This window comes from Heterodontus francisci, chromosome 37, assembly GCF_036365525.1.
Source record: "Heterodontus francisci isolate sHetFra1 chromosome 37, sHetFra1.hap1, whole genome shotgun sequence".
In the NCBI taxonomy this organism is placed as follows: Eukaryota; Metazoa; Chordata; class Chondrichthyes; order Heterodontiformes; family Heterodontidae; genus Heterodontus; species Heterodontus francisci.
The window spans coordinates 18,871,745-18,898,445 of record NC_090407.1 but is presented as its reverse complement, the minus strand read 5'-3'; the positions used below and the strand labels follow the sequence as shown (position 1 = coordinate 18,898,445).

Sequence of the window (26,701 nt, the reverse complement as noted above, 5' to 3'; positions counted from 1 at the left end):
TACAAACTTCTTCCATTAGCGTCACTGAGAATCATCTCAGTTCTCACACCACAATCTGTTCTCAATTACACCCATCAAAAAATAATAATATTTCTTTGCCCACTTTCTCCCCTCATCTCCTGAAAGTGCTGGGTACAGTTTCACGGTCACTTTCTAATACCCCACCCTGACAGCCACTTTTCACGAGTGCAGACATTGAGGGCCAGCAAGCTATTTGATCACAGAGGGCATCACAGCCAGGGACCAGTCCTGTCCTCACCCAATACTTCCCAGCAGAGATCTGGACAGCCATCAAGAGCACAATCCCGACCTATCTCGCCCATGAGGACTGATGCCCACAGTACAACAACAACTCTTATTTATATAGTGCCTTTAATGTAATAAAAGGTCCCAAAGCACTTCACAACTGCCCCAATCTCAGATCCCAGCTGAAAGCAGTTAATTCTGCATAAACCAGAGATTAAATCTGAAGTGTCCTGGTCTGTAGGGCTCAGTACCAAACCGATTTGCCAACGGAGCCCATTAGAGAATCGATACCCTGATGCACTGCAGCAACTTGCCAAGGCTTTTCCGACAACATCTCCCAAACCCTCATGGAACCAGCATGGAAACAGCACCACCTCTACGTTTTCCTCCAAGTTACACGCCATCCTAACTTGGAAATATATTACCATTCCTTCACTGCTGCTGGGTCAAAATCCTGGAACTCACTAACTAACCACACTATGGGAGCACTTTCACAAGGACTGTAGCAGGTCAAGAAGGCCCACCATCACCTTCTCAGGGACAACTAGAGATGGGGCAAAAATTGCTGCCCTTGCCACCCTCTCCAACATCCTGAGAACGAATAGAAGGCCTGAAACTCACCTTCATCCTGAAGGTTTTTCTCCCGCTCTTGATCACATTATCATCAAAGCAGAACTCGTTCTCTCGAATGACGGCTCTGCAGTCTTTGTCTCCTGTGTAAGTCACCACGTAGAAGTACGGTGCCCACAGTGCGAACTCCCGCTCCCAATTAATAATCGTGGACAACGGGGCGCTCACCAGGAAGGGTCCCTTGGAGTGGCCCTGGTAAGAGAAACAGTACATCCATCCCATTAAATATCTTGTGCCAGTATGGCTGCAATACTGCACTGACTGATTCACCCTTGCTAACCATGTGACACCATAGACCAATCGGATCCCCAGCAAAAACAAATCAGAAAGCCATTTTCTGTTGTCAAAGGTCTGAATTTTATGGGTCCCCTTGGGACAGGAACAGAGGCAGGGGGGCCCATCAAATTGAGTTGGAAGGCAGGGACAGAGTGCTCGCTGTCTTTCAGATGCCTTCCAATTTTGTCTGGGGCGGGGAAGGCCAAGGAGGGCCTTCCCGCCCCAGGCCAATTGAGGGCCTTAAATGGCCACTTAAGGGCCTCTTCCCGCCCCCACCTCAACTTAAGGCGACGGGGCCTGTCAGTGCAGGGAGACATCGCCAGGTAAAACCTGGTGGCTTCCTAGTGGGGTCGGGGGTCCTTCCTTTGGGGGGCAATCCAGGGACCCCCAGAGCACGCACACACCCACTCCCCTCCCCCACCACCCTGGGCAGAGAGGGTCACACCCATAGGAAGACACGACCCACCCTCACCAACCCCACACTCCACCATCATCGGGGATTGCCTGAATGGCCTAGGAAACCCCAACCCCACTCACCTCTCCTGGGGTCTCCAGACTGTTTGGTAATGCAAGGCCTCTTGCAGAACCGGCTTCCAGTGGTGCAGTGGAGCTCGTCCCTTAAAGGGACAGTGGGCAGTTAACTGCCTGCCTGCATGGAATTGCAACAGGGTCCAACAGAGGCCCGAGGCAGGGTCACTCCCCATTTTCTAGCTCGCCGCCGGAGCACCCATCTTCAGAACAAAATCTAGCCCAAGATGTCTGCTCGATATTTTTAGTGTTAGGAATCAAAGCAGGTGACAGCTACAGACACAGCTCACAAACTATAATATATAATTACAAATTATATATTTAGTTTTGTCAATGAGCAACAGTGAATGGAGATCACCTATTAATTTATACTTCTGCTCCAGCACCAGAAAAAGAGTAAATGAAGCCCAATATATAACACTAAATAGAACAAGCCCAAATTATTATTTCCCCAGTAAATCAGCAAACTAGACCAAGAGGACAGAAATGCTAAGTTCACAGCAGATACATCAGAAAAACATTTCTTTATTCAGAATGTTAACCATTTGGAATATCTGCTGGGTAAAACATTAGATTTATTCAAAATAAAATTAGAGACCATGATGAGATGTAGCAGAGAGGTGGACATCGATGAGAGAGTCAATGTACTGAAGGGTTGAGCTTAAAAAAAATGTGGTTCATCTCGCAAACGTGGAGGAGAACTTGTGCTCAGGTTTCATTCAAACACCAGATCACAAATCCCAGCCACAGCTCTCAGTTCCTCACCCCCAGCCCCTGCACCCACACCCACGCTCCTCACCTCTTTGAAGAGTGAGTACAGAAATACAATGGTTTGAACGGTTTTTCCCAATCCCATCTCATCAGCCAGGATTGTGTCAGTGCCCTGTGCCCAAGAGAAACGCAGCCAGTTCAGCCCCTCCAGCTGGTAAGGGTGCAGGTTGCCTCCTGTGTCATCAATGTACTCCGGCTGTTTGTCAAACTTCACAGTTGGCTGTGGCAAGATGGAAACATATATAATTATTCAAATGGAAAATAAAAGCAGCACTGAGAGGGGCAGCTATTTCTGGTGCATTTAATACATAATTGATCAAATACAATGCATTCCAGCACAAATCAGACATCCTACCAACTGCAGAAAATAGCCTGGTTTACAAAACAACTGACAAGATGCAAGCCTCCTCCGTTCACTGCCTGCAAGGATTCTACCCTGTATCTAACCCCATGCTGTACCTGTACTGGGAGCATTAGATGGGGCAGTGTAGAGGGAGCTTTTCTCTGTATCTAACCCCATGCTGTACCTGCCCTGGAAGTGTTACATTGGGTAGTGTAAAGGGAGTTTTATTCTGTATCTAACCCCATGCTGTACCTGCCCTGGGAGTGTTACATTGGGTAGTGTAAAGGGAGCTTTAATCTGTATCTAACCCGTCCTGTACCTGCCCTGGGAGTGTTTGGGAGTCCAGAGGGAACTTTACTCTGCATCTGATGATACCAAGTCCACAGTCTGCACCAGCAGACATGCCCCAACCAGCAATCCTCTTCACTTACATCCACTACAGGCTGTGCCGGGGGCGGGTCGAAGACCAATTCCCTGGCTTTCCGTCCTTTTTTGTTCAGCTTCCTCACTGGTCTTAAATCTTCACCCAAAATTAGTTGCCTGCAGCAAGAGAGAGAGAGAGAGAGAGAGAGAGAGAGAGTGTGAAGGGGAAAATCTGAGTGTGAGACTTGCAGCACCCTGCTATCACGGAAACAGAAGGGCATCAAAAACTATCTTCTCCCCCTCCCACCCTCGTTACCCAGCTCCCAATTCAGTCTGCCCCTCTCCCAACGGTGCCGACCATTTTCCAGTACCTCGTCCCAACACTGAAACTTCATACAAGTCACAGAAAAGCAAAGCATCAGTGACCCAAGACTCTCCCAGCTTTCTTTCTTTTTTAGGACGCAGGTGATGTTTGCAAGGTTACATTTTTTCCTAGTTGTAAAATGCTTGACTGCAACAGTGTGGCTGGCAAGGCCAATTTATTATTTTATTTTTCTTTTAGAGATACAGCACTGAAACAGGCCCTTCGGCCCACCGAGTCTGTGCCGACCATCAACCACCCATTTATACTAATCCTACATTAATCCCATTACCCTCTCACATCCCCACCTTCCCTCAATTCCCCTAACACCTACCTATACTAGGGTCAATTTACAATGGCCAATTTACCTATCAATCTGCAAGTCTTTGGCTGTGGGAGGAAACCGGAGCACCAGGCAAAAACCAACGCGGTCACAGGGAGAACTTGCAAACTCCGCACAGGCAGTACCCAGAATCGAACCCGGGTTGCTGGAGCTGTGAGGCTGCGGTGTTAACCACTGCGCCGCCCATTTGGCAGTTGCTTCTTTCATTTCACCTCCCAAACCCTTGACCTCCAACACCTAGAAGGACATGGACAGCTGGCACATGGTAATGCTATCATCTCACGTTCTCCTCTGAGTTACACACCATCTTGATTTGGAAATATAGCACCGTTCCTTCATCATTGCTGGGTCAAAATCCTGGGACTCCCTCGCTAACAGCACTGTGGGTGCACCTTCATCTTACAGACTGCAATGGTTCAAGACGGTGGCTCACCACCACCTTCTCGAGGGCAATTAGGGATGGGCAATAAATGCTGGGTTTATCAGTGCTTCCCACATCCAGAGAATGAATTTTTAAAAACACAATCTTGGACTGGAGCCACATGAAGGCCTGACCAAGAAATTGTGACCAGTTCCCTTCACCAAAGGGAATCAGTCAAGTGTTTATGAAAAGACAACACCTCTCATGATATATTTCCAGTTCTAGCCCACATGATAACCAGATTTGTCGACTTCAGTTTCACAGCTTGGCAAACTGGGATTTGACTTTGGGTTTCCTGTGCGGCAACATATCTGCTATACTTGTATTAAAGTAACTGAGGGTGAAGCGACTCGGCCTGAATTAAGAGAAATTAAGATTAATCCTGTTAAGAGGCACTGACCTGTGATTCCAATACATCTCCTTCACAGTGTCATAATCTGGAATGTCAAACTCTTCAAATTCCCAGGTAGCCTGGTCATATGGCAGATCCCTCCATTTAATCAAATAGTGCAAATCACCCTTCTTATCAAAGCTGAAAAAAAAGGAAAAATTGGAAATCTTTTTATCCCATTACGTCAACAGCATAGGTTAGATACCCTGGGAGTGTTTGATGAGACAGTAGAGGGAGCTTTATTCTGTATCCGAGCGGTTCTGTTCCTGCCCTGAGAGTGTTTGACAAACAGTGAAAATATCAAGCAGTCAATCTGGCCTGGGTTAGAATTCTGTTTTCAAAGACAACAGAACCATGACCTCACCGACTAAACCACCCAGTCCCTGCCTCAGTTTATCTCTTCTTCCGTATCCTAAAGAATCCTTCAGCAAGGAACAACTTTGAAATTTAGACAACTCTTGTGTAGTTGGACAAAGAGATACTACTTCCTCTGGTCAAGGTGATGGTCGGGGGGGGGGGGGGGGGGGGGGGTGGTGGCTGATGAGGCGTCTAAAACAAGGAGGCATAATCTTAACATAAGAGCTAGGCTGTTCAGGGGTGATGTCAGGAAGCACTTCTTCACACAAAGGGGAATGGAATTCTGGAACATGCTTCCCAAAAAGCTGTTGAGGCTGGGGATTGATTGAAAATGTTAAAACTAAGATGGATAGGTTATTGTTGGGTAAGGGTATTTAATGTCAAGGAACCAAGGCAGTAGATTGGGTCAAGGTACAGATCAGCCATGATCGAACTGAATGGCAGGACATGTTCCAGGGGCAGAATGACCTGCTCCTGATTCGGAGATCACTTCCTCACCTGTGGTTGATGATTCGGTGGACAATAAGCCACTCGGGTTTGATCCCATATCGATAGTACTGCTGTTCCATCAGCAAGTACTGCGGATCTTTGCTCTTTCGCTTCTCACATTTTTCTTCATCGTCCCCAGAGCCATAATCGAATGGCGGTGGCTCGTCCATATCATTCTTCCTTTGAAAGTTCCGGAACATGACCGTGTGGTACAGCTCCAGCTGGAGTGGACGGAAAGCAATTCAACGTTTACAATAAAAACAGGAAATGCTGGAAATACTCAGCAGGTCTGGCAGCATCTGTGGAAAGAGAAGCAGAGTTAGCGTTTCAGGTCAGTGACCCTTCTTCAGAACACAGACACAACATGCATTTTTTGTCAATTGTCTCACTCCTTCACTCACCCCCAATTCCCCCTTTTGAACCTGTAATTGAAGGAGAGATAACAAGGGTTATGATAAGCTTTGAGCGAGAAACAGCGAGCGAGTAAATGAAGCTCTGAGAGTGACCACTCTAAGGCCAAGAATGAGCAAGAGAGATCTTTCTGTTAGAGCTAGGCTGTTCAGGGGTAATGTCAGGAAGCACTTCTTTACACAAAGGGGAGTGGAATTCTGGAAAATTCTCCCCAGAACACTGTTGAGGCTGGGGATTGATTGAAAATTTTAAAACTAAGATGGATAGGTTATTGTTGGATAACGATATTTCATGTCAAAGAACCAAGGCGGTAGATTGGGTCAAGGTACAGATCAGCCATGATCAAAGCGAATGGCAGAATGATCTGCTCCTGTTTCTAAGATCAGTTCCTCACCTGTGGTTGATGATTCAGCAATGCACACCAATTGCGACATTTTAGTTTCTTTTTACACCCATCATATTTATGTGTTCACCTTCAAAGCAGAGCTGGGGCAGAGGTGAAGTACCAGATAATATAAACACATTTAACATGTTCACTTGGAATAACTTTGATCGCCAAGGGGGTCGGAGAGGAGTTTTGCAGATTAGCTGCTCCTTTGTTCGGCCACACTTGGATTACTAGGAATAGTTCCGGTCTCCATATTATAAAAAGGATATACAGGCACTGCAGAAGGTGCAAGAGAGATTTATTAAGATGATAGCAGAGGTTAAACCTATCAGGAAAGACTGAACAGACCAGGGCTCTTATCTCCCGAAAACAGAAGACTGAGGGGTGACTTGATTAAAGGTCTTCAAGATTATATTTGGGTAGACATAGGAAAGGTATTTCCACTTGCAAACGAAATCAGACCTAGGGGCCATAAGTATAAGATAGTCATTAACAAATCCAAAAGGGAATTCCGAAGAAACTTCTCTACCCAAAGAGTGGTTAGAATGTGGAACTCGTTATCACAAGGAGCAGTTAAGGTGAATAGCGCTGATATGTTTAAGAGGAAGCTAGAGAAGTACATGAGGGAGAAAGGAATAGAAGGATATGTTTATTGGGTGGGATGAAGAAGGGTGAGAGGAACCTCGTATGGAACATAAAATTTGGCCGAATGGTCTGTTTCTGTGCTGTAAATACTGCATCTTTCCACATAATATTTTTCCTAGTCGGCCTTGAGTTTTTTTTTTAAATCTTTCTTTTGCCTCTCCCAGGCTGAGTCAAAAGGTAAAAGCAAAATACTGCAGATGCTGGAAATCTGAAATAAAAACAGAAAGTTCTGGAAATACTCAGCAGGTCTGGCAGCATCTGTGGAGAGAGAAAATAAAGTTAATATTTCAAGTCAGTGACCTTTCACAGAACTTTCGTCTAATGAGAGGTCACTGACCTGAAACGTTAACTCTGCTTCTCTCTCGGGCGGCGCAGTGGTTAGCACCGCAGCCTCACAGCTCCAGCGACCCGGGTTCAATTCTGGGTACTGCCTGTGTGGAGTTTGCAAGTACTCCCTGTGTCTGCGTGGGTTTCCTCCGGTTGCTCCGGTTTCCTCCCACAGCCAAAAGACTTGCAGGTTGATAGGTAAGTTGGCCATTATAAATTGCCCCTAGTATAGGTAGGTGGTAGGGGAATATAGAGACAGGTGAGGATGTGGTAGGGATATGGGATTAGTGTAGGATTAGTATAAATGGGTGGTTAATGGTCGGCACAGACCCGGTGGGCCGAAGGGCCTGTCTCAGTGCTGTATATCTAAATCAAAATCAAATCAAAACCTACCTGCAGTTCTGTGGCCCAAGAGCAGTGCCAGTAGGACAGTCCCACCCATTTCACAAAGAATTCTCGCTCTGGGTGTCCTTTCAGGGTCTTGGGCTGTTCGGCATCAGTGGCTTCGCCTATCAGAGCTGGAGGGGTGCGTGGCAGTGGGGGTGAACCCCACGTCCAGTGCAAGATTCGCTGCACTTTGCCTTTTAGAGGTGTGCACTAGAAACAACACAAAGAATTACACAATTATTCTTGACACATTGATATCCATAACGTGGCTAACCCTTAGTGAAGGCTCTCACCTCTAAATACCATACCCAAAGCAGGAACAGCACAGACAAGGGTCCTACACATGGTAACATTATCCCTTCTCCCTAACCAATCTATTCACCAACACCCAACAATTCTCTCCTCTGCTTCCTCTTCTGTTCCGAATATGTTGAATCCTAACTATAGTACGTTCCACAAACACAGGCTGCTCTTTGGAACCTCACCCAACTCGCCGTGCCTCATGTGAGCTAAGGCATTGAGCATCAACAGGCTATTGGGCTGCCTGCAACATGTACACACACACTCTCATGCATACACATGTGTGCACACACAGACACAAAGTGTGCACACATTCCAGCAGCAGTCAATCGATAATTTTTCCTTTCCTTAACACAGGATCCATTATCCTCCTTGCTATGATACTGGACAAGCATCCCAGACTTGAGGTCAAACCCCCTCATCCAATAGCAAGGTGAACTCAATAGGAAAGGTCCCAACCAATAGTGCACTTCACATCACAGGCGGTCATGGTCAGGGTGATAACAGACTCACCAGGCATCGCGGACAAACCCACTCTCCATTCGGGATCTCGGGTAACGGGGGGTTAAGGCAGTGAATGTGATAAGAGGAAGGACAGGAGTCACAACACAGCAGCTCGCCTCCGTCCTTGCAGACTCTGCAGAATTCCATGTGATCGTCATCTTCCTCCTCCACTCCCTCATCATCATCATCATCTTCTTCATCCTCTTTAGCCTCCCACTGGATTCCTTCCTTTTCCTAAGAGTCATTATACAGGATATATTTTGAGATGCATTATAACGTAATCACAGATGCGAGCGCACAAATGCACAGCAGCAACTCGCCAAGCTAACTTCACACATACCTGGAAGGACAAGGGCAGCAGGCGCATGGGGACACCATCACCTCCAAGCTTTCCTCCAAGTCACACAACATCCTGACTTGGAAATACGTCACCATTCTTTCATCGACGCTGGGTCAAAACCCTGGAACTCACTCCTTAACAGCACTGTAGGAGCACCTCCATCACACAGACTGCAGCGGTTCAAGCCGGCAGCTCACCACCACCTTCTCAAAGGGGTAACTAGGGATGGGTAATAAATACTGGCCTTGCCAGGGACGCCCACATCCGGAGAGCTGATCTGAGCGAAGATGCAAGTGTGGACAGATTATTCAATCATGATGGGCATCACAACCGAGCACTGATGGGGTCGGGTGGAGGAGGTTTGTGCACAGCATTCACACCAGTTGGGCCTGTTTGTGTAAAATACGATGCAATTCTGCAGACCCAATCCTCTCCTCACCCAACATCAACACACACACTTATTTTCCAGTAGTGGGGTCACCAGAATCATCAGGCATGGGTACCCCGCAACCTTTCCCCATTTACACAGGGGTCAAATGGATCTTCACTGCTATCACTTAGGCAAGATGAACTAGCACAACTTAGAATGGGGTTCAACTCTGGGATCTTCCCATTCTTGTGTGGTTGAGTTATCACACCGGCTGGAACATTACCCCACAAAGCATATTAACAACCACCAGGAGGAAGCACAGTCTACAGCAAAACAGGAAACTGACAACTTACGCAGTGCAAGCAACTCCATTTTCCCTCTGGGGCTTTCTCCATCTCCGGGTCCAGGCAGACTAAGTGATAGGCCCTAGGACAGGTGTCACATAAAATAATTTCCCCTCCTTGCTGGCACACTTCACAGTAATCCTGGTGATCCGTCTCATAGCCATCACCTTCCTCCACTGGGATTTACAAAAGAAATAAGAGTCAAGGAAATTAGAGCCTCGCAACACACAGCGCAAGGAGCAGGCAAATAAATCATGCTCCCCAAAGACAATTTTGTCCATTTCTGAAGGAAATAAAAGGTAACAAACCAAGCCCTTTAGTGCAGTACAGCTCCAAGGTGGAAAAGACTAGAACAGAAGATAAGTAGTGGTGATTCATTAATGCCGCAATTGGGTTTTAGAAGGCTGCAACGGAAGACTGAGGGAGGTCATGGGGCAGAATGAGTTAGAGTATGAGACAGCTCAATGGGTCTTGATTTCAACACGTTGCGGATGCAGAGGGGTGGAATAATGTGTACTTAACAAGTATGTGGAACCTAAAAGAGTTAAGGACCAAAATCAGGGGTTTGGGTGGTTTATATGTGGCATAACCTATACCCAGGAGTTGTTTTCAGCTAATCTTCTCTCTCATTGACTTTGGCTCTTCATAGGTTGCAGCTCGATAACTCAAGGTTAAATGGGGGCAGGGGGAAAGAGAAGGAAACTGAGTCTAATCACTCAATCTCCACACACTCAGGAGCACGAACCCTGGCTCATTTTCTCCCCTCTTCTCCCTAACCCAGCAGCACTGAGGCTAACTGTAACACCAGCCCAGGCAGTATCAGCAAACTCAGCACAGAACAGGAATTGAGCATGGGGCCTCTGGACTTGATACATGGATACCTCACTAGATGATGGCTCTATTTACTAAATCCAGTGACCCATCCAGTAATGTCCATTCCCCGCACACTGCAGCAAGCTCGATTCCCCTGTACTCTCAACCACCGGTCAGAGGGAAAACGCTACAATCCAACACATCCAAATAGAGAATCCATCAGAAAGTCAATATTTACATTTCTTCTTCCTCTTTCCACCTTTCCTCCTTCTCTTGCCCAATCCAGCAGAGCCCTCAGACCGCATGGAGCAGCTGTGGACACTCGCGTTGTCCAGATCCGATTCACCGTGTTCATCCTCCTCGCTCTGCGGACACAAACGCAACACACACAAGGAGAGGTTAAAGGTTCCAGATTTCCATATCCTTGCATTTGTTCTGCTGGGATGCAGTTCCATCAGCACCAACCCCTCCTCTGGCACCACATCCAAATGAACTAACACTCACTCCCACCAGTGAACACACACAAAGATATAATAGAGAAGATTCAGAAAGAGTGAAGGACATCCCCTCTGGTGTGTTAACTCTCCCATCAGAGCCCCTCCCTCTGCTGCATTGATTGCCCAACCAGCCAAAACAGATGCTTCAATGGAATGGTGACCTTCCTTACCGAAGACCCCTTTTTCCGTTTGCCGCTGAATCCTCCCAGTTTGATCTTCAGAGGCACCATCTTCTTCCCTTTCCCTTTCTTCTTCAAATCAGCAGCTCGAGCACTCTTACTCTTCTTCCTAACACCTGGACCTGCGATGACCAGACAGTGACACTGGTGAAACATAGACTGACAATCAGGGGAACCAGAGTTAGATGCTCTGCACTCCAGGTTCCTAAAATAATATAGTGCTATTTTGTCCCCTCCCTGCCTTTCAGTTTTCACCCTTCCTCTCCTGAAGATGGTGACCCTTTCTGGAGTACAGTTCCACAAGTACCAGTCACCCACATCACCCACAACCCTATCAGCTATCCTATTGGTCCCCCTCCCCCTGTTCTTTCCCCATAGCCCTGCATTTCTTTTCTTTTCAAGTATTTCTCCAATTCCCTTTTGAAAGTTACTATTGAATCTGCTTCCACTGCCCTTTCAGGCAGCACATTCCAGATCATAACAACTCACTGCAATAAAAAAAATTCCTCATCGCCCCTCTGGGTCTTGATTTAAATTTGTGTCCTCTGGTTACTGACCCACCTGCCAATGGAAATATTTTGGAGAAGCGTAGCTGCATTTTCTATCACTGTGGTACTGATGCCAATTGCATGTGCAGCTGAGCGACTATACCTAGAACCTTCCCTGGCCTGTCTGTGCTCCATGCCACACAGGTGCAGTGCATCTACCAGCTGAGACAGTGGGGTTTTTCCCCATCATCAAATTTTAAACACACTACTTGCAGGTATGAGAGAAAGCAGCCTTTACCTTTCCCTTCTTTGGTCTTGGCTTTCCTAATAGGGGCGGGGGGCTGGATTGGGGGCGGCAGCGGAATCGGTATCGGTGGAGCCACGATCACCTGTTCCACTGCAGCTGCCACTGCAGCTGCTGCTGCCTCTGCCGCAGCCACCGAGGTCCCTTTGAAAGGATTATTGGCACTGAACTCCCGCCATTTGGCACCAAGCACTGTCATCATTTTGGACATGGGGATTTTCGGATTCTTCTTGGCGATGAGCGGCCTGATGGGAAATAGAAGACGAAAGACTGATCAGACTATTTCATAACATGCACTCAAACAAACTGGAGGTAACAACTGAGTACAGACCGACAACCTGCATTTATATAAGGCCCATTAACGTAGTGAACTGTCCCAAGGCACTTCACAGGAGCATTATCAGACAAAATCTGACACCAAACCACAAAAGGAGATATTAAAACAGGCAACCAAAAGTTTACATAGAATTTATTGCACAGAAACAGGCCATTCAGCCCAAATGGTCCATGCCAGCAGTGTTTATGGTCCGCATGAGTCTCTTCCTATGCTTTGTCATCTAACCCCATTAATATATCTTAGTATTCCTTTCTCCCTCATGTGTTTATCTAGCTTCCCCTTAAATGCATCAATCTAATCACCTAAATTACTCCCTTGTGGGTTCCACAGTCTCACCACTCTCTGGGTCAAGAAATTTCTCCTAAATTCCCTCGCTTGGTCAAAGAGGCAGGTTCTAAGGGGCGCTTTAAAGGACAGGAGAGGTAGAGAGGAAGGAAGGAGGGAGAGGAGGGAGGGAATTCTAGAGCTTAGAGCTTGGCAGTTGAAGGCACAGCCACCAATGGTGAGGCGATTAAAATCAAGGGTGAGCAAGAGGCCAGAATTGGAGGAAGGCAGAGATCTCAGAGGGTTGTAGGGCTGGAGGAGGTTAAGGAGATGGGGAGATGCAAGGCCATGGAGGGATTTGAATTTTAAAATCAAGCTATTGGTGGATGGGGAGCCATAGGTCAGCAAGCACAGGGGTGATGGGTGAACGGGACTTGGCCCTAGTTAGGATATGAACAGGAGAGTTTTTGATGAGCATTGGGATAGTCAAGTTTGAAGTTAACAACAGCATGGATGAGAGGTTCAGTAGGAACACTTATTTACCCACTCAAAATTTCTTTCTTCCTGAAAGTACTACCGACTCAGTTATCATTATCTTGCAACAAAATAGCTAATCTCCCTTTGTAAACCAAAGTGCTGGTGGGCTGGATGACCATGAGGATCATCACATCCAAGCTCAATCCTGTTCATCCAAAGCCCACTTCTGGTGAGCTGGGGGGGGGGGGGTGCAGGAGAAATGTCCGTGCGATAGCAATCAGAGTAAAAAATCCTGGCTGATTCACCCCTACCTTTTCTTAACCCAAGAATGCCAAGTCAAACTGTAGCTTCCCTCCTATCACCCCAGCAGGGTACAGGAACAGGAGGAGGCCATTCAGGCCCTCGAGCTTGTTCTGCCATTCAATTAGATCATGGCTGACCTGTACCGTAACTCCAATTTCATTGCCTTTGCTCCATAGTCCTTGAAAGCCCCTACCCAACAAAAACCCAACAACCTCATCTTAAAAGCTCCAACTGACCCTCAGCATTCACAGGCTCTTGAGGGGAGGGAATTTTAGATTCCAGTTCAAACAGTGCTCCCATGGGAACCTAGCAACAAATCCTTAAATGTAATGTTTCATATATACTATATATCTGGTACATCGGTGTAACAACTTGCATTTCTAGCCCCGCTTTAACATTAAAAAAAAGGTCCCAAGACACTTCATAGGAGATGGAAAGATAAACGGGAGCAAGACAAACAAGGAGATATTAGGAAAGTGACCAAAAGCTTGGATATAGAGATGACAGTTTTAAAAAAGAGAGTAGGGTGGAATGACCAAGGGGTTTAGATTAGAATGACACAGCACAGCACAGAAGGTGGTCATTTGGCCCAGAGAGCCTGTGCCAGCTCTTTGAAACAGCTATTCCAATTAGTCTCACAACACTGCCCTTAACCCACAGCCCTGAAAATCTTCCCCCTTCAAGTATTTATCCAAGTCCCTTTTGAAATTAATTACTGAATCTGCTTCCACCGCCCTTTCAGGCAGTGTGGCCCAGGTCATGAGAACTTGCTATGCAAAAAACCTTTCCTCGTGTCACCTCTGGTCCTTCTGCCAAATACTTTAAATTTTTCCAATTACCTTAAAGAAGTTATTCCAGAGAGTGGGGTCTCAAAGGCTGAAGGCACGGTTACCAATGGTGGCGCAAAGGATGGAGAGAGGCACAACAACTTAAAAAAGCAGTAGAGACAAGCACTGTTTCCAGTGGCACAAGGATTGGTAATCAGAGGACACAGATTTAAGGTAATTGGCAAAAGAACCACAGGCGGCATGAGGGTTTTTTTTTTAAACGCAGCGAGTTGTTGTGATTTGGGAGGTACTGCCTGAAAGGGCAGTGGAAGCAGATTCAACAGTAACTTTCAAAACAGAATTGGATAAATACTGGATAGGAAATAGTTTATAGGGCTACCAATTGGTACCAATGACATAGGTAGAAAGAGGGATGAGGTCCTGCAAAAAGAATTTAGGGAGCTAGGCAGCAGATTAAAAAATAGGACCTCAAAGGTTGTAATCTCTGGGTTTCCTCCGGTGCCATGGGCTCGTGAGTATATGAATAGGAGGTTAGAGCAGATGAATGCATGGTCGGGGAGATGATGCAGGAGGGAGGGCTTTAGTTTCCTGGATGACTGGGCCTGTTTCTGGTGAAGGTGGGATCTGTATAAGATGGACGAGTTGCACCTGAACCTGAACCAGAACAGGACCAGTATCCTTGCTGGGAGGTTTGCTGGTGCTGTTGGTGGTGGGAGGTTGAAACTAATTTGACAGGGGGATGTGATACAGAGTGGAAGCACAGTAGGGGGTGATGTACAATCAAATATAAATGTGAAGCTAAGTCAGTCCAGAGGGCAGAGTAAATGTAGACCTGTTAAGGCTCAGGCAAAAAACGCAAGGCTGGATTGTATCTATTTTATGGACAGAGTCTTACTAGTAAGGCAGATGAATTGAGGGTGTTGATTAACACATGGAAATATGATATTATTGCTCTCACTGAGACATGGTTGAGGGAAGGGCAGGATTGGCAGCTTAATATCCCAGGGTATAGAATCTTCAGATGTGATAGGGGAGAGGGCAAAAGAGGTGGCATTGCACTGTTGATTAAAGAGACAATTACTGCAGTAAGGAGGGATGATATCTTAGAAGGTTCCTCTAATGAGGCCATATGGGTAGAATTTAAAAACAAAAAGGGGGCTTTTACTTGGCTGGGAGTGTACTACAGGCCTCCAAACAGTCAGGCAGTGGTAGAGGAGCAAAAATGTGGGCAAATCTCAGAGAGATGCAAAAATAATAGGGTAATAATAGTAGGGGATTTCGGCTTCCCCTATATTAGAAGGAATAGTATTAGTGCAAAAAGCTTAAAGGGGGCGGAATTCTTCAAGTGCATTCAGGAGAGCTTTTTGAGCCAGCACGTAGAGAGTCCTATAAGAGGGGGAGCGGTATTGGACTTAATCCTAGGGAATGAAGCCGGACAAGTGGTAGAAGTGGCAGTGGGGGAGCATTTCGGGGATAGTGACCATAACTCTGTAAGATTTAAGGTTGTTATGGAAAAGGACATAGAGCGACCGGAAATAAGAGTACTGAATTGGGGGAAGGCAGATTTCAATATTAAAAGAACAGGATCTGGCCAAAGTGAACTGGGAGCAGCTTCTTACAGGAAAGTCTACATCAGACCAGTGGGGGTCATATAGAAGGGAAATTGTGAGGGTTCAGGTGCAGCATGTTCCTGTAAAGGTGAAGAGTGGGATCCAGGGAACCCTGGATGTCAAGGGATATAGAGGATTGGATAAGGAAAAAAAAGGAGGCATATGGCAGATTCAGAGGGCTGAAAACAGCGGAGGCCCTAGAGGAGTATAGAAAGTGTAGTGGAGTACTTAAAAGTGGAGGACAGCGAATGTGGTACCATTATTCAAGAAGGGTAGCAGGGATAAACCAGGTAATTACAGGCCTGTGAGTCTAACATCAGTGGTAGGGAAATTATTGGAGAAAATTCTGAGAGACAGGATTAATCTCCACTTGGAGAGGCAAGGATTAATCGGGGATAGTCAGCATGGCTTTGTCAGGGGGAGATTGTGTCTAACAAATTTGATTGAATTTTTCGAGGAGGTGACTAGAGGTATAGATGAGGGTAAAGCAGTTGATGTAGTCTACATGGACTTCAGTAAGGCTTTTAATAAGGTCCCGCATGGGATATTGGTTAAGAAAGTAAAAACCCACGGGATCCAGTGCAATTTGGCAAATTGGATTCAAAATTGGCTTAGTGGAAGGAGGCAGAGGGTGATGGTCAAGGGTTGTTTTTGCAAATGGAGGCCTGTGACCAGTGGGGTACCGCAGGGATTGGTGCTGGGACCCTTACTGGTTGTAGTGTACATTAATGATGTAGACTTGAATATAGGAGGTATGATCAGTAAACTCACAGACGACACGAACATTGGTGGTGTCGTAAATAGCAAGGAGGAAAGCATGAGATTATAGGACGATATAGGTAGGCTGGTAAGATGGGCGGAGCTGTGGCAAATGGAGTTTAATCCTGAGAAGTGTGAGGTGATGCACTTTGGGAGGACTAACAAGGCAATGGAATATACAATGGATGGTTGGACCCTAGGGAGTACAGAGGATCAGAGGGACCTTGGGGTGCTTGTCCATAGATCACTGAAGGCAGCAGCACAGGTAGATAAGGTGGTTAGGAAGGCATACGGGATACTTATATTCTAAAACTTGGCTAACAAAGACAACAGCAGGGAGGTTATGATGGAGCTGTATAAAACACTAGTTAGGCCGCAGCTGGAGTACTGTGTATAGTTCTGGTCACCACACTATAGGAAGGATGTGATTGCAATGGAGAGGGTGCAGAGGAGATCCACCAGGATGTTGCCTGGGCTGGAGCATTTCAGTTATGAAGAGAGACTGGATAGGCTGGGGTTGTTTTCCTTGGAGCGAAGAAGGCTGAGGGGGGACCTGATTGAGGTACACAAAATTATGAGGAGCATTGGTAGGATAGATAGGAACGAACATTTTCCCTTAGCGGAGAGGTGAATAAATAGGGGGCATAGATTTAAGGTAAGGGGCAGGAGGTTTAGAGGGGAGTTGAGCAAAAATGTTTCCACCCAGAGGGTGGTTGGAATCTGGAACACACTGCCTGAAGGGATGGTAGAGGCAGGAACACTCACAACATTCAAGAAGTATTTAGATGAGCACTTGAAACGCCATAGCATACAACGCTACGGGCCAAGTGCGGGGAAATGATATTAATTAGGACGGGTGGCTTGATGGTTGGCGCAGGCGCATTTTGCCGAAGCGCCTGTTTCTGTGCTGTAAAACTCTATGACTGTATGGCTATGGGGAAAGAGCAGGGAAGTGGGATGAATTGGATAGCTCTCCAAAGAGCCAGCACAAGGATGATGGAACAAATGCCTCCTTCAATGCTGGATCATTCTATGATTCTAAGAGAAATTGTACAGGTAGATTGGTCACATCCCCACTTCACACACACAAGAAAACACATTAAGGAAAATCAATACACTGGAGTTCACAGTGTTTGTGTTTAGAATCAGTGTTAGATCTGCTGCTACCAGCAAGACATTTGCTAATGTTTAAGCCCAATGGATAACTGACATCCCAATTAAGACACTCAGGAGAGAATGCAATGCCTTTAAACTGGAAACCTTGTCAAGATAGTGAAAGGTTGGTCTTGCTAGGAATCGTCATTAGCACATTTGGCGAACACTTCACTCTTCCAGAATCAAAAGGCATGCTGGGGCCACATGGGATCAAACATTAGCATCGCCTATTTTGACTCAGAGTCTAATACTGCAAATTGACCTTGGGAATGTAAACAGATCTGAAGGCTCGGAATCCTGGACTGAACAGTATTTGGGTTTCTTCTCTGTCCTGTTCAGAATGGCAAAGAACTGCATGGAAAATCTCAGCGAACTGACACAGTAACTGAATATAACAGAATAGCAAAAGCAAGTCAAAATGCAAATGATCTTTAAAAAAATGGTAGCGACACAAAGATTTTTTTTTAATGTTCTTGAATAATTATTCCAGCAACACGTACCTCAGGAACTGGCTGAAGGTTTTGTAGTTGGTCAGGGTGTGGTAATCCTCCTCTGTGAACTCGTAATCCACATCCTCCAAACCCCAGTCATCCATTAAGTATGTGGAGGACTTCTGTTCCTGAAGAACATGGAATGAAACAGAGATAGTGGAGAGATTAGTCGAGGATGTGCAAGAGGCCAGAATTAGAGAAACCCAGAGATCTCGGTGTATTGTAGGGTTGGATGAGGTTACAAAGATAGGGAGCAGGAGAGAGGAATGGGCCTAACACCTGTAAAACAATTAATTGAGACCGATCTCAACCAGGCCTGCTACAAATAGCCCCAGCTTCCCTGGGCTGGTGTGGGGATGGGGGGAAAGAGGGGGTCAAGCTCCTGGCTGCAGTTTTCTAACACTCAACAGTCTAGGCTTGGATGTGAAGAATGATCATTTGGATGAGGTGCCAGAGAACAGCTGACACTCATGGAGTCTGCAAGGTGACAACAGTCAGCACCATCAGGAGGATGAGGCAAACAAAAACCCTCCCCTGGTGAGGTCAGGGATAAACAGCAACTTTCACAACCAAATCATTTGCTCCTGAAAATCAATATTACAGAAATATTCATGTATTTTGGACAAATGATAAAAATCATCACAAAAAATTCTCCATGACACATCTCCCCAAAACAATTCCTGCCTGATTTCAGATACTGCAGGTAGCCTGAGCTAAACCAGGAGATGAGAATGGAAATACTTCCGGATTAAGTAACAAGAGAAATAGGTCCTTTCTCTGTGCTTCTCCACTGTTCAATTTATCAGCAAATGTTGTGCAGTTAGCGTTCTTGTTCTGCAGTCGTAGAAATTGCATCCATTTTTGACAGACCCTAAGCTAATCTGAGGCCAACATAGAAGTAATGACATTGTTGAGTTCCTATAATCGGTAGCAGAACTTTCTCTTCTTTTAATCCTAAAATGGAAGCTGCAGCATTTAGACATCACTAAATATTGATAAAGAAACAGAAATATCGCAGTGCAGAACACAGCTCAGCCTTGTTAATTAGACATCACATAATGGGGACGATTTTTAACAGCTGCAAAATGGGACAGCCAGCAGTTGAAGATTGGGGGTATCACCAATTTTGCCCCTGCCCCAACTTGCAATTCTTAGGCAGGCCTTAAGAATAGGCTGTGTCAGCCATTGCTCAGTGGCTAGCCCACTCTAAAACCTGGCTACCCGACCCGAACCTGACGAGACCAGACTACATTTGGGTCAGGTCGGGTCAATATTCCGAGTCCAACATTCGGCCTCGGGTCGGGTCGGGCTGGACAATGCATCCGGGAAGTCACAGGATCAGGCTTACCCATGATTCCCCACAACTCCATCTGCAGGAATAGCCTGCTGCCGAAACGGAGGATATTCGTGTTGGGTCGGGTTGGGCGCGAAAAAAAATTAAAGGACTCAGGCCCAGGTCGGGTTCAGGTTGGCTGTGGTCGGGTCGGGTCGGGCCTCAATTTTATACCCAAGCAGGCTTTTAGCCCACTCGCCTCTGAGTCGGAAGTTTGTGTGTTCAAGCCCCACTACAGAGACTTGAGCACATAACCTGGATAGACACGCCCGGTGTAGTACTGAGGGACTACAGCTCTATCAGAAGGGTCATCTTTCAGAGGGGACATTAACCCAAAGCCCCATCAGCCCTCTCAAGTAGACTCCCAATGCAATAGTTATAAGAGGAGCAGGGGAGTTCTGCCTAGAGTCCTGGCCAATATTCAACCCTCAACCAACATCATTAAAACAGATTATCTGGTCATTTATTTCTTTGCTGTTTGTGGGAACACGTCTGCAAATTGGTTGCTGGGTTTCCAACATTATAACAATTACTGTATTCAAAAGCATTTCATTGACTGTAAAGCACTTGGGACATCCTGAGGTCATGAAAAGCACCATAGAAATGCAAGGCTTCTTTTCTTTCAAGCCTAGACAGTGACTAATTGGCAGACAATTCAGGAATTACATCATAGCTAAGACTGAACGTGTTTGCGGCTAAAGATCACTCCCCACCCCCCCTCCATCTCTCCTTGGCCAACACCAGCTTCATTTTAAAGATCATAGTTGCTGCAGCTTCTGTAACAATAACCTGGTCACACACACATTACCCACAACTTTCAGGATTTGATCCGAGATCATGTTACCTCTCAGTAAATAGAAGTTAACCAACATGGAAACAGGTCATTGAACCAAACCAGTCTGTGCTGACTTCTACCCTCCAAACAAATAGTTCCACCCACACTTACCCCATCTTGTTCCTATATCCTTTCATTTCCCCCCGACCCAATCTAATCTCAAATACTGACATAGTGGTTGAGGCAGAAACTAATCCTCAGCCTCACAAATGTGTGTAAAGACGTTTCTCCTGCCCTCGGTTCTAATTCTTGTATCTATGGCAGCTTGTTCTTGATCCCCTCACCTACTGGAAGCAGTCTGATCCTATCTGTCCTGTCCCATTCTTTCACAATTGTAATACACCTCTGTAAGTCACCCTGTAAAATCTGTGTTGTTCTAACAAAAAAAAAGAACAACTTTTTCAAGTCTTTCTTGGTATTTGTGTCTCTTCATACCAGGTAGGACCTGAGTAAATCTGCATCATAGTCCCTGGGAAACCTCGATATCCTTCTCTATGCAGTCAGACCCCCGCCCAACCCCCGCTCCCCCACTACCTAGTTTTCCTTACTGAACACCAGGAAGACTCTGGTATAAACTTCACTCTCATATAACTGATTCCACCAGCCTCACCAACCACTTTAGACCAGGTAAAACATCAGTGCCCTGTTTAAAACCGAGGCTGCAAATTATACATCTTGCCCATCACCAAGACTGCTTGCTTCCACAGCAACTCTTTCCCACGTCCCCCGCCCCCACCGCCCCACAACTTCATTTCCACTGTTCTGATACCTCTCGAGTCTATTTTACCAACGCGTCCTTGCCATCCTCCATAAATTCTAACATGTCTATGTCCCTAACCCGCTCACTCATCACTCCCGTTTTTGCTGCTCAACACGAGCGTCCTATTTGCCAACAGATTAAATCTGAAATCACCATCCTCGACAACAAGTCCTTCCACAGCTTCGACCCATCCAATCTCGGCAACCTGCTCCAGCCTCATATCCTTTCCCACGGCCTTCGGTCCCTCTGTGCAATCCCTTCTCTTTGCCCCACCATTGGTGGCAGAATCCTCAGTCACCTCAGGTCCCGCTCCCTGGAACTCCTTCCCTGAAGCTCTCTCCACATCTCCAAACATCTTTAAAAGTCTTCACAAAACCCATCTTTTCTTCCAAGTTTTAGATCAATTTAACTCTCCTAGCACTGCAGCCTCACAGCTCCAGTGACCCGGGTTCAGTTCTGGATGCTGCCTGTGCGGAGTTTGCAAGTTCTCCCAGCGATCGTGTGGGTTTCCGCCGGGTGCTCCGGTTTCCTCCCACAGCCAAAGACTTGCAGGTTGATAGGTAAATTGGCCATTGTAAATTGCCCCTAGTGTAGGTAGCATGGTAGGAAAATTGAGGGACAGTGGGGATGTGGTAGGCCTTATGGGATTAATGTAGGATTAGTATAAATGGGTGGTTGATGGTGGGCCAAAGGGCCTGTATCAGTGCTGTATCTCTCTATGACGATGACTCTATGACCACGGCTCACAGACTATTCCCTTACCCCTTAATCGTGTTATTTATTGTTTCTACCTGCTCGCAAAAGGGCCTTTTCTAGATTAAAAAGGGCCATAAAATACAAGTTGTCATTGGTACCATTCTTCCAATTACTCCAGCCTTCACTGCAATCTCTCCACCCCATCCCCCAATTACCCCAGTCTCACTGCAATCTCTCCACCCCATCCCCCAATTGCCCCAGCCTCACAGCAATCTCTCTCCCCCATCCCCTAATTACCCCAGTCTCACAGCAATCTCCTCACCCCATCCCCCAATTACCCCAGTCTCACAGCAATCTCCTCACCCCATCCCCCAATTACCCCAGTCTCACAGCAATCTCTCTCCCCCATCCCCTAATTACCCCAGCCTCACTGTAATCTCCCACCCCATCCCCCAATTACCCCAGTCTCACTGCAATCTCTCTCCCCCATCCCCCAATTACCCCAGTCTCACTGTAATCTCCCACCCCATCCCCCAATTACCCCAGCATCACTGTAATCTCCCACCCCATCCCCCAATTAGCCCAGCATCACTGTAATCTCCCACCCCATCCCCCAATTAGCCCAGCATCACTGTAATCTCCCACCCCATCCCCCAATTACCCCAGTCTCACTGCAATCTCTCTCCCCCATCCCCCAATTACCCCAGCCTCACTGTAATCTCCCACCCCATCCCCCAATTACCCCAGCATCACTGTAATCTCCCACCCCATCCCCCAATTACCCCAGTCTCACTGCAATCTCTCTCCCCCATCCCCCAATTACCCCAGCCTCACTGTAATCTCACACCCCATCCCCCAATTACCCCAGCATCACTGTAATCTCCCACCCCATCCCCCAATTACCCCAGCCTCACTGCAATCTCTCTCCCCCATCCCCCAATTACCCCAGCCTCACAGCAATCTCTCTCCCCCATCCCCTAATTACCCCAGCCTCATTGTAATCTCTCTCCCCCATCCCCTAATTACCCCAGCCTCACTGTAATCTCCCACCCCATCCCCCAATTACCCCAGCCTCACAGCAATCTCTCTCCCCCATCCCCTAATTACCCCAGCCTCCCTGTAATCTCTCTCCCCCATCCCCTAATTACCCCAGCCTCACTGTAATCTCCCACCCCATCCCCCAATTACCCCAGCCTCACTGCAATCTCTCTCCCCATCCCCTAATTACCCCAGTCTCACTGCAATCTCTCTCCCCCATCCCCCAATTACCCCAGCCTCACTGTAATCTCTCTCCCCCATCCCCTAATTACCCCAGTCTCACTGCAATCTCTCTCCCCCATCCCCTAATTACCCCAGCCTCACTGTAATCTCCCACCCCATCCCCCAATTACCCCAGCCTCACTGCAATCTCTCTCCCCCATCCCCTAATTACCCCAGTCTCACTGCAATCTCTCTCCCCCATCCCCCAATTACCCCAGCCTCACAGCAATCTCTCTCCCCCATCCCCTAATTACCCCAGTCTCACAGCAATCTTTCTCCTTCCCATCCCCCAATTGCCCCAGCCTCACAGCAATCTCTCTCCCCCATCCCCCAATTACCCCAGCCTCACAGCAATCTCTCTCCCCCATCCCCTAATTACCCCAGCCTCACAGCAATCTCTCTCCCCCATCCCCTAATTACCCCAGCCTCACTGTAATCTCCCACCCCATCCCCCAATTACCCCAGCCTCACTGCAATCTCTCTCCCCCATCCCCTAATTACCCCAGTCTCACTGCAATCTCTCTCCCCCATCCCCCAATTACCCCAGCCTCACTGTAATCTCTCTCCCCCATCCCCTAATTACCCCAGTCTCACTGCAATCTCTCTCCCCCATCCCCCAATTACCCCAGCCTCACAGCAATCTCTCTCCCCCATCCCCTAATTACCCCAGCCTCACTGTAATCTCTCTCCCCCATCCCCTAATTACCCCAGCCTCACTGTAATCTCTCTCCCCCATCCCCTAATTACCCCAGTCTCACTGCAATCTCTCTCCCCCATCCCCCAATTACCCCAGCCTCACAGCAATCTCTCTCCCCCATCCCCTAATTACCCCAGTCTCACTGCAATCTCTCTCCCTCCCATCCCCCAATTGCCCCAGCCTCACAGCAATCTCTCTCCCCCATCCCCCAATTACCCCAGCCTCACTGCAATCTCTCTCCCCCCCATCCCCCAATTGCCCCAGCCTCACAGCAATCTCTCTCCCCCATCCCCCAATTACCCAACTGGCCCAGCCTCACAGCAATCTCTCTCCCCCCCCCCACCCCCCAATTGCCCCAGCCTCACAGCAATCTCTCTCCCCCCCATCTCCCAATTGCCCCAGCCTCACAGCAATCTCTCTCCCCCATTCCCCAATTACCCCAGCCTCTATAATCTCTCTCCCCAACCCCTAATTACCCCAGTCTCACTATAATCTCTCTCCCCATCCCCCAATTACCCCAGTCTCACTATAATCTCTCTCCCCATCCCCCAATTACCCCAGTCTCACTGCAATCTCTCTCCACCCCCAATTAACCCAGCCTCACTATAATCTCTCTCCCCATCCCCTAATTACCCCAGCCTCACTGCAATCTCTCTCCCCCATCCCGCAATTGCCCCAGCCTCAATGCAATCTCTCTCCCCCATCCCCCAATTGCCCCAGCCTCACTGCAATCTCTCCCCCATCCCCCAATTGCCCCAGCCTCAATGCAATCTCTCTCCCCCATCCCCCAATTGCCCCAGCCTCACTGCAATCTCTCTCCCCCATCCCCCAATTGCCCTAGCCTCACTGCAATCTCTCTCCCCCATCCCCCAATTACCCCAGCCTCACTGCAATCTCTCTCCCCCATCCCCCAATTTCCCCAGCCTCACTGCAATCTCTCTCCTCCATCCCGCAATTACCCCAGTCTCACTGTAATCTCTCTCCCCCATCCCCCAATTGCCTCAGCCTCACTGTAATCTCTCTCCCCCATCCCCCAATTACCCCAGCCTCACTTTAACCTCTCTCCCCCATCCCCCAATTACCCCAGTCTCACTGCAATCTCTCTCCCCCATCCCCCAATTACCCCAGCCTCATTGCAATCTCTCTCCCCCATCCCCCAATTTCCCCAGCCTCACTGCAATCTCTCTCCTCCATCCCGCAATTACCCCAGTCTCACTGTAATCTCTCTCCCGCATCCCCCAATTCCCCCAGCCTCACTTTAACCTCTCTCCCCAATCCCCCAATTGCCCCAGCCACACTGCAATCTCTCTCCCCCATCCCCCAACCTCACTTTAACCTCTCTCCCCCATCCCCCATTTACCCCAGTCTCACTATAATCCCTCTCCCCATCCCCCAATTACCCCAGTCTCACTGTAATCTCTCTCCCCCATCCCCCAATTGCCCCAGCCTCACTGCAATCTCTCTCCCCCATCCCCCAATTGCCCCAGCCTCACTGCAATCTCTCTTACCCATCCCCCAATTGCCCCAGCCTCACTGTAATCTCTCTCCCCATCCCCCAATTGCCCCAGCCTCACTGCAATCTCTCTCACCCATCCCCCAATTGCCCCAGCCTCACTGTAATCGCTCTCCCCCATCCCCCAATTGCCCCAGCCTCACAGTCATCTCTCTCTCCCATCCCCCAATTGCCCCAGCCTCACTGCAATCTCTCTCCCCCATCCCCCAATTGCCCCAGCCTCACTGCAATCTCTCTTACCCATCCCCCAATTGCCCCAGCCTCACTGCAATCTCTCTCACCCATCCCCCAATTGCCCCAGCCTCACTGTAATCGCTCTCCCCCATCCCCCAATTGCCCCAGCCTCACAGTCATCTCTCTCTCCCATCCCCCAATTGCCCCAGCCTCACTGCAATCTCTCTCCCCCATCCACCAATTCCCCAATTACTCCAGCCTCACTTTAACCTCTCTCCTCCATCCCCCAATTACCCCAGCCTCAAACTGTAATCTGGCTCCCTATCCCCAATTACCCCAGTCTCACTGTAATCTCTCTCCCCCATCCCCCAATTGCCCCAGCCTCACTGCAATCTCTCTCCCCCATCCGCCAGTTACCGCAGCCTCACTGCAAACTCTCTCCCCCATCGGCCAATTGCCCCAGCCTCACTATAATCTCTCTCCCCCGTCCCCCAATTACCCCAGCCTCACTGCAATCTCTCTCCCCCATCCCCCAATTACCCCAGCCTCACTGTAATCTCTCTCCCCACCCCCCAATTGCCCCAGCCTCACTGCAATCTCTCTCCCTCATCCCCCTATTTCCCCTGCCTCACTGTAATCTCGCTCCCCATCCCCCAATTTCCCCAGTCTCATTGTAATCTCTCTCCCCCATCCCCCAATTGTCCCAGCCTCACTACAATTGCTCTTTTTTCCCCAATTTCCTCAACATGGCTATAAACCCCTTCCTTTCCCCAAATGCCTCAGTGTAGCTGTAATCCCTCCGATTCCTTCTCAGAATAACCCTAGTATTACAGTGATTCTCCGCCACATTACCTCTTTCTTTCGCTTCTTCATTTTGGGAGTTTTGTTCTCTTTCTGTTTCCGTGGTTTCCTTTTTTTCTTCACTTTGGCTGGCTCTTCTTCAGAAAACATTGCTTCACGGCCTTCCTCTTCCTCCTCTTCCTCCTCCTCCTCCTCTTCTTCCTCTTCCTCTGCGGAAATCAACAGAGACTTTCAGGGTGCAACCAAGGACTTATGGTGTCAGATTGGAGGACGTCCGCACTCCCCACAGGAAAGACATTAAAATAATTTAGCATGAGAGTGACTATGTACATACATCAATTACCAGTTAGTTACAGGTTTCAGTTGCTCACCACGTAAAGAAACTATACATAGATCTATCAAAACTGAAGCATTTTTGTCCATGATGGATTGTTTATTGGATTCTTTCTTGCTGGTCACACACAACAACGACTTGCATTTATATAGCGCCTTTAAAATAGTAAAATGTCCTAAGGAGTTTCACAGCAGCATTATCAAATAAAATCTGACATTGAACCAGATACGGAGATATGAGAACAGGTGACCAAAAGCTTGGTCAAAGAGGTCCAAAGATTATACAGCACAGAACAGCG

General features: G+C 47.7%; 1 protein-coding gene across 2 annotated transcripts in view; it reads right to left on the bottom strand.

Moving 5' to 3' along the window:
- Positions 1-26,701, bottom strand: part of chd5 (chromodomain helicase DNA binding protein 5) — a 237,282-nt gene that overhangs the window by 185,164 nt on the left and 25,417 nt on the right. For both annotated transcript variants that reach the window (XM_068017205.1, XM_068017206.1), the window contains exons 2-14: positions 26,121-26,278; positions 18,010-18,128; positions 11,811-12,061; positions 11,016-11,146; positions 10,587-10,713; positions 9,545-9,711; positions 8,491-8,715; positions 7,684-7,887; positions 5,529-5,740; positions 4,683-4,814; positions 3,226-3,334; positions 2,480-2,671; positions 868-1,068 (exon numbers count right to left, since the gene is read on the bottom strand). In XM_068017205.1, the coding sequence (XP_067873306.1) occupies positions 868-1,068; positions 2,480-2,671; positions 3,226-3,334; positions 4,683-4,814; positions 5,529-5,740; positions 7,684-7,887; positions 8,491-8,715; positions 9,545-9,711; positions 10,587-10,713; positions 11,016-11,146; positions 11,811-12,061; positions 18,010-18,128; positions 26,121-26,278 (2,228 nt within the window). The remainder of the gene's footprint in view (positions 1-867; positions 1,069-2,479; positions 2,672-3,225; positions 3,335-4,682; positions 4,815-5,528; positions 5,741-7,683; positions 7,888-8,490; positions 8,716-9,544; positions 9,712-10,586; positions 10,714-11,015; positions 11,147-11,810; positions 12,062-18,009; positions 18,129-26,120; positions 26,279-26,701) is intronic.